The sequence below is a fragment of the Ips typographus genome, linkage group LG2, assembly GCF_016097725.1.
Source record: "Ips typographus isolate SLU linkage group LG2, UJ_Ityp_2.0, whole genome shotgun sequence".
In the NCBI taxonomy this organism is placed as follows: domain Eukaryota; kingdom Metazoa; phylum Arthropoda; class Insecta; order Coleoptera; family Curculionidae; genus Ips; species Ips typographus.
In genome coordinates, this window is record NC_138423.1 from 9,978,257 (window position 1) to 9,997,886 (window position 19,630).

The following is a 19,630-nucleotide window of genomic DNA, read 5'->3' on the forward strand; positions in this document are numbered from 1 at the left end:
TGAAAGACATCCCTATTTACATAATAATCCAGTGAACTTTTAAATAAGTTGTGTTGTTAGTAAGTTAGAAAACAAACAATGAGAACGCCAATTTAAAACATTAAAAAGAAATTTAATTGACGAAAAAAAAAACGCATCAAACCATCGACAATGGAATCAATTAGTAGCTAGCTTCACTTCAGTACATAACAGATCGCCCCGCCAGTAAAAAAAGAAGAAAGATGGCAGTTCATCTATCCTGCTGTCACTCAGTCACTGTAATGTTGACAAAGAACTGCTGTTTTAGTGAAAAGTCTGAAAAATCCAGTGATTATAGGGAATAGATCACGTAAACGGAATATTACATTGTTATTTTTTGTTTGAGCTTATGCTAGACTCCAGGTAAAATTCCAATCGTCTGACGATCAAAGTTCTGGATTACCAAAATAGACTGTCCTATTTGCAGGTCTAAAGAACTTCCAAGTGATGTTTCGACATTTACTTTACATGTCAGGACTAAGCTCTAGCTGCAATAGAGACTGTTCTGGCAGGGGAGAGTGCTGGAACGGAACCTGCATGTGTAACATTCGTTTCACTGGAGAGTTGTGTGATGACCTCAATTTACCTTACCATGCAGGTATTGGAGGAGTTTTTATTTTCATTGGTAAGATTGTTTGCACTCTTCTACAAGTTTATATCAATGGTTTTGGTTGATTACAGGATTGGTGTGTTTCATTCAGTTCATCATGTGCTGTCTCTCTGAATATCAAAGGTTGAAAGCTCCTACTTTTGTTAGGGCTTGCAAAATTACAACCCAAAAGACCATATATGTAGTGATAGGATTTGCCAGCTTATTGAGGGGTGCATACTTTATTTTTCCGGTAAGTTTTTAGAGGTTTTTTTGTATTGTGTGATGTTGCATAATATCTGTGATAATATCTATGTGTGGTCAAATTTGTATGCTAAAGTTTTTTTTGTCAAAGCCAGTAGCAATGCTTTTTTGTAGGACTTGGGGTAATTTGATCTTAAGAAAATTATGATTGAGTTGAAATCAAGTGCTAAAATAGGTATAATATCTTAAACTTAGCACTAATTTTAAGATGTTTTTTGCTATTTGATATTCCATTGATTACAACAGCCCTCTGCACCAGCAGGACCAGTAATTTTGAAGGTTAAGATTAATTTAATTTTAGACTGTGAATGTTCAATAGCATAGCAAGCACTACAAAGAAAATCACAGTCTGAATGTAAAGAATTTATATTAATTTTGAATTCTGTAAAACCTTTGATAAAACCCAAACTTCTGACTGGAAAATTGATGTTTCAGGATAAAGTTGATTGTAAATATGACTAAAATACTTTTTGACATAACAAACAGTGTATGTACATTGTCATGAAAAAATGTTAGTTAAACAACTATTCACAACTTCAGTGAGTCATACTTTTGCTATAAATTTTTTTGGTAGACTACTCTGTATATTACATAAAAAAGTTTTAATATCTATCAGGGTTGGGCTGATTGATTTAAATCAAAGTTTATTTAAATTGTGATTTTAACCATTGTTTAGTTAGTTAAACCAAAAAATGTATTTTTTTTAGTCAGACACACAAAATAAACTAAAACAAAAATTCTTTAAAAACAAAACCGAAATATAATACATTAGGCACTTATTAAATAAAAAATAAAATAACACTTTTCTTCATCTTCATGTAAAGCTTAAACAAAAAACTAATTTCCTTTACAAATCCAAGATTAACAGGAAGAAACTAAATCACACACTTATGTTGCACTGATCACATAAATATGGGAAAGAAAAGATCAAAATGAGGACAAAACACGTTTAAAACACTGGAAAACTGAGTAGAAAAATCTAATCTTCTGATTTTACTCAATAATCAACCAAATTTTTATCTAAAAGTATTACTGATTTGGACTTTTGGCAACCCTGGCATTTTAGTCCAATTTTGAAATTATTTTAAATCACTTAAAATAATTGAACAGGGTTTTAATTAAAATAAAATTGAAAAAATCAAAAATCACTGATTTTTGCCCAACCTTGATATTCATGTACTTAATTAGATAGATCTTTATTTTCACCCTATTGTATGCATTGTTGTTGTTGGGTAATTTAATCAAAAATCAAATTTAACCTTGCCACCTTAATTGTTGTTTTCTAGCAATTTCTAATACACAGTTTACAAGCATTAACAAAGTATTTTTACTCTGTAAATATGGGACTCTTTATCTATAAGCACTTATCAACCTTGTACAGTGCAAAAGTAAGGAAATCCACTATTAAATTTCAGTACATGTGCACTCAGTCCGTTAGAACATCTGGTGCGCATTTAATTATAATGTGAATCACCCATAACAAGTCTCAGTTATTGATTTAACTAGCCTTTGTAAAAAAAACCATCAAGTACTGTTAAACTAGATGAGTTTATTTGGTATTACTAATTTTGCTGTTTTTAATTTATTTGTATGCAAAAGCTCAGTTGGCCTGGTCGGTCTGTCAGAATAATTAGTCTTCATTGTTGGTTATAGGGAACTATCTCAAAGCTTCCGCTTTTATTGTTATTATCTACAAGGTTAAATGCTGGTATATGTAAATGGCAACATACACTAGGCTGTTTGCTGTCCTTATATATTGTGGTTAAACAATAAAATTGAACCTAGATTATCTGGTTCATGCTTTCATTTGTTTTATTTTAAGGTGAGAACAAAACCTGGAAGATATTTATTTATATGTAAATCCACCACAGAGAATAGTAATGCAAATACACTTGTTGGTAAAAAAAACTCTTGACACTTGGTGTACTTATTTTACTAGGAAGCTTCGACCTTCGCTAATTTGCGCCATTGCGCCTGTTAAACGGTAACGAGGCTGAGATAAACATGGATTATCCTCTTAATGAGGAAGACATTTTATGAAACCCAAGTGCTAAAATGTGGTACCTGTATAATCCAGTGCATTCACTCAACAAAAAACGTTTCTTTATGTTATGGAGAATTTCATCATCTATATCAGGACTTTTATTTGGACCGTTTTTTGAATATATGAGATTGAAGATATCTGCTTTCGATTACCTTTTAAACAAACTAAATGAGCATGCCCCTTGGTCCAAGGTCTAAAAAATACTAAGCTCGGTTCGATGGTGCCAGGCCTTGGTTTCGACCTAGGCGCGGAGCGCTGCTTTGCGCTCCGTTATGACCATATACATTTAAAACTATGCGTTTATTATTTTTTGTGAACGATGCTCCGTTATGTCCGCCCACTAACATTAGGTTTTTCCAATCAGAATGGGGTCATCTACCATAGTGGAATTTAAGGTTCCAAATATGAGCTTTTTAAAATTCATCTATTAAAATTAGCTATTATGTCTTACATTTCAATATATTTATACATGGCTAGTAATTTTATAAAAAGCTTAAAAAGATTGAACTTTCAATTATTGAACATAACTTACAATTTCAGTTCAGCTCCGTCTTCCTCGACAGTTGACGTTTGGTTAAAATTGATATTAGATATACATAGGGCACATGCACCCTTTCTATGTCACAGCTGGTAATAAATGCAAAACTAAATTTTTGGTAGACAATCCCATTAGTTGAGGAAAATGAGTGACAAGGATCTAAATTTCTTTGAATAGAGAAGTGTTACAAGTCAAATTGATCCAACAAAAGTTTCTGTAATAATTCATTGTGACAGGAGCAAAAAATACATTACAAATTACATAAATCACTGTTAAAATTAGAAATATTACAAAAATAACATAAGTTTTGTCTGGAATTATAAAAAAATTGACAGCATTGCATAACCCAGAACAAGAATAAAATTGGACCTTTGCGGTCCAGCCTCTTAATTAAGTCAATTACCCCAACAAAAATTAAAAAGTTGAAATTATGCTCTTGAAGAAATTGCGTTCAAAGTACCAAAAGTCACGAAATTCAAATGGGACACCCTGCGTAATTTTAGATCAGTGTATGGCGCGCACACTCAGAGCTACACAGTGACCTACAAAATGCAATAGAAAAAGTGTGACGTCTGACGTTTCCGATTTTCGAAAATGTTGAAAAAAATTCCTGAAGGAATTACTTGAAAGTGACGTCACAGCATTTAAAGTGCCAAAAGTCAAAAATGTCAATGTTAGTGGATTGCGCACACTCAAGATGACCCAAAAAGTGCTATTAAAAAGTTAAATAAAATTTGGTTAACATTGCCAAAGTAAGTCTTAAATATGTCAATATTGTGTTTAATAGGATGGTGGTTTCCTGTATTTAATAATTGAGATTTTCAAAAATCTTTTATAACAGCAAAGAAAAATATTAATTTGTTTTATTTTATAATTTTTTTTTAACAATTTCGTAATTACATTAACTGTGTTATTCTATGGTTAATAACTATAAGATATTCTATATTTTTATGAGAAGAAAATGAGCTTGTCAGAGACGTAACAATATCTCGAATAATACAGGGGGGATCCAAATTGATTGTAGGATACTTAAAGGGTAGTATATAAAAAATAAATGCCAAAGTGCCATATAAACTATGGTTGAAAAGTGTCCCCTATCGGAGCTAGTCCTAAGTATATGCGTCAAGAAAAGAGTTTTTTATCTTAAAAAATTAAAAAAATTAAATTAATAAACTATATTAAAACTCATATGAAATTTGGCATGCTTTATCACATGTGTCCCATCAGAACCCTCTAAAATTACAGCTTAAAATTCTTTAAGCTGTAACTTTTTGATTTTAAAACATTTAAAAAACATCCTGAATGACCACTTCAAAATGGTGAACATTCATGCCAAATTTCATTTGAGTAACTTTTTACGTTTAGAAAAAATAAATAAAAAAATGGTTTTAGTGGCTCACCTTACTTTTAGTGCGCTAACTCCCCTAGGGGGCACTTTTCAACTACAGTTTGTATGACACTTTGGAGTTTATTTTTTATGTACTTTCCACCCTTGAATTATACTACAATCAATTTGAACCACCCTGCAAACAAGGTGTTACATTTAAAAATCTGTTTCTTTTTGTGATTTCACCCTGTAAATTGCGAGTAATGGACGCCATTATTAACATCATTTATCTTCTATATTTGTTTATAGATTTTGTAAGATGGAAGAATATCTTAGTTTTGGCTTAGAACCATTTTCACACAATATCCAAAAACACTCAAATATAATATGAACTTTAATTATTGGTTATCCATATTTAAAAAGCTCTTGTTCAAATTGTTAGGACAAATAATGATTTGATCTCACACCAACCTTGTTATATTTACGCTTTGTTAACTCTATTAGTGGAAATTTAAAAGTAAAACATAATGCACCGAAATAACCTAGTACTCAGTTCAAGGACGCTAGTCTAATTAATATACAAAGTTTGTCGGTCTGTGTACAATTATTAGATTTTTAGGCAACATTAAAAATTAATAGTTTGACTGAGTTGAGTCAGCTGTTCGGTCAATTATTAATGTGATCTACTGGGCTTGAATTTTTTATTAATATTTTTATTTAAAAGCTCCAGAGTACAAAATATTTTTTTACTTTTTATTTAAATGTCCTATGTTAATATGCATTAGGTATTAATTTGAATAATGCCAATATTATAATTCATTGACTATCAACATTCAAGATAATATGTAAATACACATGTCAGGCCGAATAATAATATAATGCTATAGTACAGGTCTTTATTTTGTTTCTGTATTAGGTGGCAAACAAAGCTACTTGCGTCTAATACTTGAAAAACGTTGAATTTTGTGTAGGTAATAGATAAAAATGAATTTTCCTACTAATGGCTATGCAGTTTATATCCACGTGTTAATCCATTTTTATGTATATGCAATAGCAATTTGTGCTTTGAAATTATTGTGTTTATTACGTTATTCCTTATAAAACACTTTATCGATATAATTACCTTACATGTTAAAGTTAATCAATTCAAGAAGAAACCACATTTTTATCACTTTGTATCATAGTTAATAAAATAGTTAACTGACCGTAATTTTTGAAAATTTATATTACTCTATTGTTCAGCTCCAACTGTTTAAAGTCAGCTTGCCCTAAGTTTTGACTGTGACAATTTGCGCCTTATCTGTCACATTCTTCTATCTTAGTTTTAAGTTAGCCTTACATTGCTACAATCGTAAATTTAACGATACAAACTTCCAAATTTTTGAATAACCTAATTAATATTTTATTTTAGGAGTCCTTTGAATCTGGTTGGTCAAGCAGCTTATTGTCCTCTTACTATCCACTTTTAATGTCAAGTGCATCACTGATAGTATGTTTCTGGGCGGAGGTAAGTTCAATGTTTAATTTGGTTAATTATTCTAATTCTTAAGTTGTCATTGTTTTTTGTTTACTAAGTGATTTGTTAACTTGAACTGGTTTGCGCACTTTACCCTTGATTCATAATTTATGTTGTTTTTGCACTGTCAGATTTGTTATTAAGGTTGTTGGCTTTTTAGTTGTTTACTATATACATGACATTGATATTGGTTATGACTTTTTTTACTCGCAAAACCGTCCCCATGCCAGCCCATTAAAGCATAGGTATTAATAATCTGGTGTGGCGTATCCTTGTTGACCCCCCATTATTTCACTTAATGCATTAATAAACAATCTAAACAGAGGCAAGAAACATAAAGCTCAATCGATTATTGCATATTATCGCCTTATTGGGACCGAACTCCGAGCTAATGTGATTTTACCAAATAGAGTACATATTAATCAGCATACTGATTTTGACAAGTCCACTGTTGTAGTGGCTGAAGACACATGCACTATATAGATTGTAAATCAGTTGGATAATAGAATTCTTTAGGTTTGTTTTTTGTTTATTACATTTGTGTGGAACTACGTGTCATTAAATGTTTACCTGAAGGTAGGCCCAATTATCTATTCATAAGTAACTAGTGTAACATAAGTGCACTTTTCATCATCTCCTGTTTTAATTAGTTTTTTTTGTTATTATTGCTCTTGAGTGTACCTCTACTAATCCTGATATATCCGTTTATTTGAAGATCATAGGAGAAGAAAGCCACTTTTTTAGTTCGATTTTAGCTCTGAAAGTGTTCGGTTATATTTAAAGAATGTTAATTAGTCAGAATTAAGACTTGATAAGCAAACAATGGTAACATAAACCACGTATATGCATTTTCTGCTGCAGCATAAAACCGTAATTTACTTTGAATAATACGGTCTGGATTAGACATACAGGACTAGGAGTTTTTCAGTTCAGTGAAAGTAATGGTCACATAGGTGTGTTTGGTACAGAATATTGTGGATATCAGGTTAGTAAAAACAAATGGTAATAACTCAAACGGTTCCAAATCTAGTTTTAGCTGTATTGAAGAAGAATGAGTATTTGTGTATTTCATTTATTTTTTATTTATTATGTAGTTAACATCCAAGTTTTGCTTAAATACGCAGTATTTCAGTAAAACTATAGAAGGAAACCTTTTCATTTTGACATCAATTATTTTTTCATTGACCCCATTCATAAGAACACTTTGATTTAGCAATCAACGGACCATTTTCTTCTGAGCAATGAGCCTATTGGCATCATTTTTGAAGTTTTATTATTGTTGATTAAACACTGCAGTAAGAAATTGTAAAAAAGTTTGATACTATTTGTATTCATACATGTTGTATGTACACAAAATTGGCTAATTCATTGTAAATTGTTTTGAAAAATAAAATTCTACTTTCAGAAAAAAAAGTCTTGATCATTCTTCACTTCTTTATTTGTTAGAAGTGTGAGGGCAGATTCAACTTAAATGAAAAATTAATTAGTGGCACTTTGTAACTTTTAGTTAATGAAAACGCCAAATATGCGTATGTCCTTAAAAATGAACTTTCCAACTTATTAACATTTATGATTAAATTATAAATGCTATAATAATATTAAATTGCTGTAGCTTCATATTTTTAGTCATTAAGTCTAGTAATTTCCACATGATACTATTGAACTAGTTACTTTGTATGACTTGATTAGTACATTTGTTGGTTTATTATTATTGCTAGTGGATTTTTTACTTTGAAAAGTAGGATTTTTCTTTTTATTTTACAGTAAAACGCTCTGGTGTTTATTTTAATATTTGTTAACTTGATAAAGACTATGAATGACATTTAAAAATTGAAAACGAATAAAAATCTAGTTTTTTCGTAATCAATCAATGCAGTTAACTTTACATTTTGTGAAAGAGACCAGTTGTCGACATTATTGAAAAATATCTGTAAAACTGTATTTGTTAGTAATAAAAGAGATGCAATGCCTAATGTTATTTGTTGAGCTGTTTAGTTTTATAACGGACTTTGTTAATGAATGTAAGTATTGTAATGTATTTTTTTATGTTTTCAGACAGTGTAGAGAAACATTAACTTTTTCGGCCAAAGTTATATGACGGTCAAATTGAACAATGCATCTGCATAAAACCATAAATCAATTAATAAAAAACACACTTGTATTGCTATTTTCTGAAATTGCCATACTACTTTTGTTGCGTTACCCAATTCTCATCTTAAATAATGAACTCTAAAAGGATTATGAAAGAAGTGAGGTATTTTTATATCCGAACGTATGTGTAGGTAACACAGAGTGTTTTTCTGGGGCCATTTGTTTTAAGAGAAGCAATGCTCAAGATATCTGCTTTCATTTTCCAAGGAGTATGCAAAAATCTGCAAATGCATGTACAGCATCACTAAAGAATCCAAAATTTATTGCGGTTGAGATTTTTCTCAATGAAAAATGGCCTGATAAGAACATTGTTAATTATGCAAATCCAAACTAAGAGTGGGTTAACATTTCTAGGTGCTCATTGATAGTTGACCAGTAACTAAACTGAAAAAAGGAAACGATGACACGATGCAAAGTGGTAATAATTTTATACCTATAATTTTGTGAATTTACATTTAACTGGAAAAATAAAAACAAAAAAGGTTATGAAAAGTGTGCTGACGCCACATTTAATATCACAAAAAGTAGCACACTGTTGCGAAAACTGCAACCCTGTTTCTTTAAAAATAAGCGTTATAGTTTACGAAAATGGGACACTCTGTACTGAAGTGTGTTTTTTGAACCTGAACATAGGAAAATTAACATTACATTTAATATATTTTTATAGATCATAGATTTAGTCTATAAGGATCCCAATATGTTATTTGTGCTTAAAACAAAGAGTTTAATTAGAACCTATAATAAGAATAAGAACCTGCAAACGCTTCTTCTTCAATTTGGACACTTTTGCTGCTTTGGTCACGGTTATTTGAACATCGTGGCAGTGCAAATAGATATTCCTAATATTGCAACATGTATTAACTAGGCTATCAGATCTTAAAGCATTAGAAATACCTTTTGGTCATTGATCTTGGTTTGGTCTCAATAATTGCAATCAAAAAGTATTCACATTAAGAATAGTGTGTAAATAGACTGACATCAGATCCGAAAAAAATAACAAGATAACAGCATACAACGAATAATTAAATTGTAACACCAATATTTTGTGGTTTTTTTGGGGTCAATTTCAAGGATTTGTAATTTGATTTTGAGTGCAAACCAGTTCAAAACAACAATGCATAGATTAGATAGAATAGATCAATTACTTGACCTACCTCATGTATGTTATTCAACAGGTCTTCCACCTTCAAGGAATCCGTTACGAGAAACCGCAATTTCTCTCCAAGTCCTTCCTTGGCTTTTTGACCTTCAACATCATCTCCTACGGACTGCTCTTCGCCGAGTTCATTACCACTCAGGTGGCAAAACCACCCCCAGACGATCCAGGCTTCTACAACCACTTGTTTAACGGCTGTTATGCGGTGCTGATGTTTATCGTGGTCATTTTCTTCTTGATTTATGGGGTTGAAGTGTACTTTAAGGTGGGTTTTACCACCATACAATTAGTGCTTATACAGTTAAAATTTGATTATTCAGGTGAGAGGAGGATTTATGTCAAAACCACTACAACTAGCGTCCACATCTCAGGAAGCTGAACCTCTAAGAACAAATGCGGACCTACGACCTCAGATTAACGTGTCTCAACTTCATCAATCTCGTATTGGTGAGTTGCTGGTGGGTTTTCACCAGTAAAACGTATCTACAAGTTGTTTTTCTGCTGTAGGTTTGCTCAGCCAAGCTTTGATGCTGATCGTGATAGCTGGATTTCTGTTTTCCGAGACGTTGAGTGAATTCTGGAAGACTAAAGTCCCTATCAACTCAAGAAATTTACATGACGTGATCTTTCGGGTAGTGGAAATTGGCGTTGCTATATGGTGAGTGTTTTGCGTATTGTCTTGATAATTTTAGTTATTGATAGAAAGATAAACATTTTTCGAGTTGTTGAAAACGTAGTGAATGAGAATGCATGGTGATAACGGTATTTTTACTTTTGTAATTATTAGATTATGGCTTAATTTACTTGAGTAAACATGCTTGGAAATTCAGTACTTCTTTGGTTTTAAGTTTTATTCTATAGGTTTGGATGCCTTGCAGGTATGTCTAGCTGTTTAGTTACCTACAAAAGTACTTTTTTAGTGTAAAACAAGCTTGCATGTTTAATATAATGGATTAATTGTTGGGAAAAATTTTTGCTTAAAATTCAAAGAGAGGGTTTGGTCATACAGGATTTCTTTGATTCTCCTTAATCTTGTCATACACTGGTTTGGACATTACTTTATTAGTCAAACTTGTCTCATTTTTTCCATCAACTATCCTTCATTTTATTTTGACACAGCAGTGGAAAGAAATTGCCAAGTGAAACTTTTAAAAATTTCTTGCTCATTAATATATCAAAAGCCAGGGGGAATAATGATAAAAGTTCATTTTCTGCGAAAAAAATTAACTCGACAGAAATATTAACTTTTGTTGCAATTTTCAAAAAATGTTTAGAATGTCATTCTGCCCCCAGTGGACTAGGTTAACACTCACTTAGAGCCGGGAAAATGCGGTCACAACTGGCTGGACGTTAGTTTCAAATTTAGCTGTGTTTTTTTCTTTTTTGAACACCCTGTATATGTTTAATCGTGTTGCGGTTAGCCAGAAGTGAAAAGGCAGTTTTAGACTAACATTTTTAGCTTTCTACGGTCGGTGAAACACGAAAACTGACGGAAATTATGAATTTTCCTAATTTTGTTGCAATTTCTCCAAAAAAATCGAATATCTCGAAAACATTTTGAGTTAAGGCGGTTTTGCAATGTTCAGACTGACTTTCTGCACTTGGTGGACTAGATTTACATTCACTTAGAACCGGGTAAACGTGGTCACCGTTTGACGAAACGCGGTTCTAAGTTTGACTGTTTTTATTTTTGTTTTGATGCAGTTTCCAAAAAAAAGATTGAGAATGAGGTGAAAGATCAAGATGAGTGTTTTGACCTTCTTTTTCCAGTCGCTAACACTCCAAAAGTGGAGGAGATAAGGAATTTTCAAAATATGCGATTTCCAAGTGTCGAATATCTCAGAAACGGTTAGAGTTACGGAAGTTTTTTAAGAGGCCAAAAATGTTCAAAATGGCTTTCTGTAAGCATTAAGTTTTAAATTTCAACTTGAGGCACCGACATCAGTTTTTGCGTATCTCTATTAATAAGAGCACTTCCCATTTAAATACGTCCAGTTTGGCTCACCCTATACAAACGTGTAGCTCTAACTTTAAGAAAATTAATTTGACTTTTATGCAAATTAAACTCTTAATTTGGAGGTATAAACCGGGCATTTAGTTTTGTCAAGATTATTATCATCCTGAAGATGAGATTTACTCAAATCTCCCTCACCTCCTAGTTGCATGATAATATCATCATAACTTGCATCAGATTCACCCTGACCATTCATTCTAATAATCTAGTAAATAAAGAAAATTTAAATAAATAAGCTTGAATAAAAATTCTATAATAGGGATGCCAAGTTATTTTTAAGGTAAATAACTAAACCTATCTAACTTACTTTCTACCTAAAAATCCTGCTTCTAAATATATCATTGAAACTACAAATGTCTTTAATATTAAAAATTACAAACTACTTACAACTAATACTCTTCGTTAAAGAGTCCAAATTGTCCAAAATAAACCGTCAGTTGACCAATCTTCTTCTTTTCCGTTGAGGTGGATTTTTAACTGCAAAGGCTGTACCTCGGTAACAGCCGGGAGGCCTCCTCGGTTATCGATTTCGATTTTTTTTTATCGACTTCTGGAATAGGTCCTCTATCACAATCTGCTCCATGTCATAACGTGGACTAGACGGTACAATTGCTGGTAGCACTCGGTATTACACCCAGTAACTTCCGTTCCGGAAGGAAAAAGCTTTCTAAGATCTCCTGATCTTCAAGAGTCTGATTTTTGCTCGAATTTCTCTTTTTTTAAAATTGACTTTTTTAGCTCTCTCAAAGTCTCTCTGACAATCAACCACCAATAAAACAAAAAAAAACCGTTTTTTCCCACCTTCTACCTCCACGTACCACCTTTTTCACCTCCTTTGAAGTTCATCAAGTAATGCTGTTAATTTTCTTAATAACTACATACAATCCTACTAAAACTAACTATAATGGTAAACACTTGACATCCCTACAAAAATGTACCTTTTCTATAAATTAAATAAATAAATTTTCTTTATTTTCTTGAAAAAAATACTTATTGTCAAGACAGTTTCAAATTTAATTGTATTTTTTTGGTTTTTTGAACATCCTGTATGTTTTATCGCGCTGCAATTAGCAACAGGTGAAAGCGCAGTTATAGACGAACATTTTGAGCTTTTTACAGTCTCTGAAACCCCAAAAATAGCGGAGATACAGAATTTTCAAAATTTTGATACAATTTCATTTTCACTTATAATTTGAAATTGTTAGAGTTACGGAAATTTTGTTAGAGACCATAAATGTTCAAAATGCAGCAAAATTCGAGGTTTTAAAGAAACTGTCTAAAATTTGTAGTCAGAAAACCCAACTGTACTTTTTTTAGCCTACCACATAAATAAAACATTGATCTTTTACGTAGTATTGCAAACTTTATAAATAACGACATCGAACCATAATATAAGTCGTAGTTACTACAGAACAAAAGAGGAAAGAAAGATAAAAGTCACTGGACATTCATTATTCTTTCACAATGAAGTTTGAGGCTTGAATTTTCATTTGCTCTTATTTTTATTTAAGTGAAGTTTTCAGAAAGGGTTTTACAATTTGGTATGGTATTTTCTTGGAAAGCGCTTATTTTTTTAACGTTATTTGTTATTCCCTCTGGCTCTTTATATGTATTAAGTGATAATTTTAAAAATATATCCGTTTTGAAAATGTTCACATAAAAACATCTTAAACCGTGTTTTTTGCTCTTATGTTTATAGAAACTATATATCACTATCATTTATATTTCTTAGGTTTCCAGCGGTTCTCTGGAACTGTATGCAACCATCCGAATTATGGATCCTAAATCCAAGGAAGCTCCTGGCCAAATTTGACCAACAGAAGTGTCCTGAAACTGAATTGTCCCAAGTCGATGGAGTGCCAACCACAACTGGTTTGTGACTGTCCTGACCATCAGCGCCTTGTACTAATTAAAATGCGAACTTGCAGGCAAAAGTACCGAAGACGACGAAGCTTTCTTGGATAAAAGAGAATGCTGGATTTGCTACGACTGTGAACGTAACGAGCCCTTGATCCAACCCTGCGACTGTACCGGCGACGTTTCTAGCGTCCATCATGAGTGTCTGCGTCGATGGCTTATGGAAAGCAGCTCGGCTTCGAATGAGCCGTTGCGCTGCAAAGTGTGCAACTACGAGTACGAAATCTACCAAAACAACGAGCTGAAATGGGATAAGGCATTTACGGCCAAACATTGGGGCAGCACTGCCGTTATTGTGACGTGCATTTGTATGACGGTGGCCTGTGCTTGGATTGTTATTCAGCTATACGATAATTCGTATATTCGAATGTTAGCAGCCAGCGTGGCCCTGATTGTTATTTACATCTGTATAAGGTAAGTTTTGATCAATTTGTTAATCAACACAAACAGTTGGTTTCTACAGGGTGTTAGAAAATGCTACAATCAGCAGACATTGTTTCTATTGGTATTTCAAGATACTAGTTAAAAAATAGTTTTGAAAAAAGTTTCGGGCATTCCTTTGTTTAAGTTGTTTTTGGTTAGGAATTAGAAAGTACTCTCCACATATCACTTTAATCCTGATTATTATAACACACACAGGTAATTCTATTGCCAACCGAACTTACCGGACAATAACATTGCATAGATACGGGAATTTAAATTACGCGCCTTATATTATGTTGGCAAGTATACGCAATGTTGTCGTCTATTTTCTGATTTTCTTGCTACCGAGCTATTCCAATCACCGAACCCGATCTTTATACGTCTCGAAGTGTCAAAGTTTGACGTAAATAACAGGGTTTTAATAGTTATTTGCGCAACTAGGGAAAAAAGTGCATCTTTTGCTCCCGCGAACTTTTTCAGACCCGACGCAAAGTGAAGGGTTTCAAAGTTCAAGGGTGCAAAACGCAGTTTACTCCAGAGTTGCGCATCTAATTTTTTCTACGACCAATGTTATGTTTTATGAAAAAAAGCAACAGTTAAAAGCTATGTTAATACCTGGCTAAAAAAGAAGGTGTTTTTCCTAAATTATGTTTGTCAGTTTATCAAGAAAGTGACAAACTGTCTTTAGAAAGTGTGACTTACTGCCCTAGCAAAACAAATTATTTGTCTTATTTGATCCTATTTTACGTTTCTGTGGCCATCGTTGAACGGTTCGCTTGTGCACAACATTCCAACAACCTGCCATTTCGCTGTCTGTTATGCCGAAACCGTCGAATACTGGCTCCAAACAACTTTATTCTATTAGATTACTGTGTGAAGCTTAATTCTATAGTTTGATCTAAAAATGTGTCTGCAGTACTAAAGCTAAGTATTACTATTAATTAGCATAAGTAAGTTTATCCAAACAATAAAAAAACATTGAATTGTTAAGCCCCTACCTAAAAATCGGCGCAACAAACATATCTCCATTATTACTCAAGGTTTATACACAAATGCAGAGTAAAAAACACATTGGATCTCAAAACCCTCAACTCAGGGTCTCCTAAACATGCATTCCCTCACTCTCAATACCCAGTTACCAGTTTAATTAAAACAGTAAAGGTGGATTCATAGTTCTGTTTCTATAAAACATACAGACGTAAAACATAATGAAATTGTAATGCTTTCATTCACAGTTTGTAACGTAAACAAAAACATAAGAAATGAACCATTTTCATTTCCTATGCCAATGTTCTTACGTTTTAACAAATCGCATACTTTTATTTACTCCAACTTAGATAGTTCTTACTGTTCTTAGTGTAATGCAATGGCCAAACGTTGCTCAGCATTTATTGTATCTGGCAAATTGCGTTTTAATAACTGTGGTGTAACTAAATGTAACAATTTATTAAAAGATGCTAAAGTCAACCTTTTATATTTGAAAAACTGGGCTTCGTCCTTAGATTTCATTGGGAAAAAATATGTTTTATAAAAACCTAATTTGGATTTTTTTTTACTAATTTTCCTGGTTTTTTCCAGACGAGTTTTTCTCCTTATTCTCTAGTAACGCACAACACAATATTTAAATAAAAATCCCAATGCCACTAAAAATGTAAACAAAAATATCACCAAATAAACCACTCAACCTATTTTTTTCTGACAATATTGGCTGCCAAAAGTTACAAGTCATTGATTACATTTTACGAATTTACGGCAAAACTATGAATTGAAAGGCTTATTTTTATGTTTCTCGTTTTATGTAATTATGTTATTAAGTATTCTAGTTTCGGTTCGTTTTTTATAACATTGACAACACTGCTCATTTTCACCTTGATGACGTGAAACTAAAGTTATAATAATCAGGGTATATGTGAAACTCTTATACAACAAACCGGTTAGTAGTTAGACCATACTCGCTGCAAGATTTTGGCGCTTTAAAAAAGTGTAATCAGGAATTACTCTAACAGTTAAAGCTGTCATTAATTTGAAATTCAGTGTCATGTTAAACTTAAAACTTGACGGTCAATTCAGAGTTCCGCAACGGTATGAGGTACGAGGTAAACCGTAAAAAAATTACAACAGTTGATATGTCATACATCCATTCATAGTTTTAGTTACAGAAAACTATGAATGGATGTGTGACATATCAACTGTTTAATTTCCTTTCTGTTTACTGTTATTTCTTTCCTCATGCCGTTACGGAACTCTGAAACGGCCTTAACAGTTGAGTGATAAGGAATTTGAGATATAGATAACGCCAACGAAAACGGCATTCACGTCATAGATAAACAATGCCGCCAAAATTCTCAACATTTGTGAGATGAAAGACATTATGCTAAAATAGGTTATTTGTCTGATGACAGTATTTGAGTTGGTTGAACAAATTTAGCTGTTAGTTAAGGACTACCTTAGTTTCCTCATAACTTTAGAAAAATATGTGCCTTTGTACATACTTGTTTAATTTATTTTTATAGAATATACAGTATGTCCAAGATTCGATTCTCTATAAAGGGATCTCGCTTCCCGTAAGAGCTACTGCAAAGGTTAAATGAGGAAAGTTTTAGAGAATTTAATAGGCAGTCCAACATTGTTTTAAAAATATTTAATTTTTGCTTCGTTTTTGAATTATTTTCGAAAAACCAAAAACGACCATTTTCAAAAAAGTGCTATATTTTCGCTAATTTTAAAAATTTTAAAATTTGGCTTTAACATTGTCAGAGCAACTTTTTAAGGACTATCTTTCTGTGTATTTCGTTTTTAGTTCCGACGTTTCGCTCTCGAGATACCATCATCAACTTCTTTTTTTCTTATGGACACCATTTTGTTCTTTTATCTATTTAAAAAGAGGACGTTTTTTGCATTAAAATGATGTATTACATGTTACAAAAAAAATTTACTTTTATGTTAAAAAAGCTAAAAAACAGCCGTAAATATACATTGTGGAATATGACATTAATTTTTTTTTATTCGGTTTTTCAAAACTGTTGCACAGATATGCTTTCGTTCGTGGTTGTAATTAATATTTGTATGAAAATGCCACAAAATAAGTATTCAAATGAAGAGAAATTTGACATGCTGGCACTGTATCTTCAGTCCAACAGAAACGCAGACGTGACCTCAATTAGGTATTTGGAGACGTATCCAGAACGACGCCAACCTCACAAGACCCACTTTAGAAATCTAGTTTTTAATTTATTAGAATACGGTGCTTTTGAAAAATCGAGGGGATCATACCGTCTCCATAATGAAATCCCGACTCGGAATATTTTGCAAGCCGTCAATGAAAACCCAACCGCATCTGTTAGAATGGTAGGACAAGATGTAAACGTACTAAAATCAACTGTTAACAAGGACTTTTGGAGACCGATTATCCCAGAAGTGCGTTTCTCGAACTGTACTGTACATTAATAAATTTAATGAGACATAATGCAACAAGATATGGCTTAAATATTTGATGTGGAATCATTGGTATGCAAATAAAATATTACTTTTATAAGAAAGTTGGGACTCGGTAACTGAGCAATGTTTCTCATTTTAGGAAATCGTTTAATAGGGCCATTTACATTTGATTATAATCTTAATGAAAGGAGGTATTCGGATTTATTGAGAGCTGAGATCTTACCAACTCTTCGAGAAATTGTGCCAAATGAAGCTGATTTTAGAAATTCATTTCAAATCCCGTTATGGATTTTCTTAGAGAAAATTTTCTAAACAATGTTATTGCATTAAACGATTTAATCTCATGGCCAGCTAGATCCCCAGACCTATCCCCTTTAGATTTTTATCTTTGGGGTCATGCTAAGAGTGAGATTTATGAGTTTGAATCTCCTACAAATGTTGATGTTCTCCGAGAAAGGGTAATAAATACTTTTGCAATGATAAACCGAAATTCACTTGGCAGTCATAAGTAGAATGCTAAAGAATAGCGAAAAGTGTCCACGAGCGAACGGGAGACATTTTGAAAATATACCAGATTAAGATTAAGTTGCGTTTGGTTAGATTGAAAGCTAGTTTAGATCTTAATTACAATCGTTTGGATTTTGCATTAACGTAGTTTTAAGAATTACTGTTTTTTAGCTTTTTTAACATAAAAGTACATTTTTTTTGTAACATGTAATACATAATTTTAATGCAAAAAACGTCCTCTTTTTAACTAGATAAAAAAACAAAATGGCGTCCATAAGAAAAAAAGAAGTTGGTGATGGTATCTCGAGACCGAAATGTCGGAACTGAAAACTGCTGTAACCATGTTCAAGCCAAATTTTAAAATCTTAAAAATTTTGAAAATGGTCATTTTTGGTTTTTCGAAAATAATTAAAAAACGAAGCAAAAATTTAATATTTTTAAACGGTGTTGGATTGCCTATTAAATTATCTAAAACTTTCCTTATAGAGAATCGAATCTTGGACATACTGTATCTCAAATTGCAGAAAGTATTGAGTTGATCAGCATTAGTGAATGGCTTGGCCTTTACAATTTTATTAAGATTTTTAACAAAAGCTCTTGTATTTGCAGTCAAATAATGCTAACACAATCTTAATACTGTTTTGCTTTCTGCAATGAAACAAACCTAACTTTTCTGTTCTATAGTTCCAATGGTCTCTAGTTTAAAACAAACCTAACAACTGATTGTGTTATAGACAAAACTTCATCCTGTACGTTTTTTTCGCAGATTTTTAGGTCAAAACACGCTGAGTGCTTATCAGCGAGCCAAAGTGGCCGGAGTGAGCATCGGCAATCATGTGACAACTATAAGTGCCAACGTTAAAATTCCTGCTGAAAGTTTTGGAACGGTACAGACGGCCGAAGCCAGCTTATGAGGTGGTTAATTTTAAATTTTACAAGTGATATATCTGTATTAATCATTTTGAATCAACCCGCGGGCTCTCATTTTAGGCTAGTCTCATACAATTTCCTATTCAATCCCTGTTTCGGATCTCATTTACTTGTTTGGTTACTAATTTTGGTATTTAACGGTTGATCTCCAGTGTTAATATAATAACCTGTGAAATGAAGTTTACGTTGAATTGAATACATCACGGTCCATCATCGAAAATTAGGCAGAAATCTTTTTAAACAAGCAATCGAAATTCCTTAATATTTCTATATTGATAGAAACTGTTAGTAGTGTTACTTCTAATCAGAATAATAAACTAACCATAAATATTACCGTATAAATAACTCGATTAATTAATAAACAATATCATTAAATGATTAATTTAAAAAAAGTATGTGATATTTGTTTCTAGAAAGACTGTTGATATGATCCACAAATTCTAGAATTTGAGTAGACTAAAATAGCAAGAAAACATGTTAATTGTTATGTATAGCAGGTAGATTCGACATGTTTTTGCGCTTTTCAGTAATTTGCAATTCGCAAAAATTAAATAGAGCTTTCAAAAGGCGAACTAGACCACAGAGATTTTGACGTACTTTTGTTGATTTTGTTGTTCAAAATTATCGTACTTAGAATAAGAGTGCTTTGTAAATATTATGTGCTGTGTACATTATGAAATAAAAACCTTTAGAAAAATGTTGGTGTTTTTATTGTTCTGTAATTGTACAGTTTTTGTCACCCTGATATTATATTCAACTAACTGCACATATTATTATCAACTTTCTAAACTGTTAAGG

At 32.3% G+C, this 19,630-nt stretch overlaps 1 protein-coding gene across 1 annotated transcript; it reads left to right on the forward strand.

The window, feature by feature from the left end:
• The first annotated feature begins 223 nt into the window (after positions 1-223).
• Positions 224-19,529, forward strand: LOC145725623 (uncharacterized). Its single transcript, XM_081974427.1, has 10 exons — positions 224-381; positions 446-643; positions 700-860; positions 6,192-6,287; positions 9,623-9,868; positions 9,924-10,050; positions 10,111-10,261; positions 13,350-13,489; positions 13,546-13,948; positions 18,669-19,529. Exons 2-10 carry the CDS (start codon positions 466-468, stop codon positions 18,814-18,816), a joined length of 1,650 nt encoding a protein of 549 aa, XP_081830553.1. The 5' UTR covers positions 224-381; positions 446-465; the 3' UTR covers positions 18,817-19,529.
• Positions 19,530-19,630: the final 101 nt, after the last annotated feature.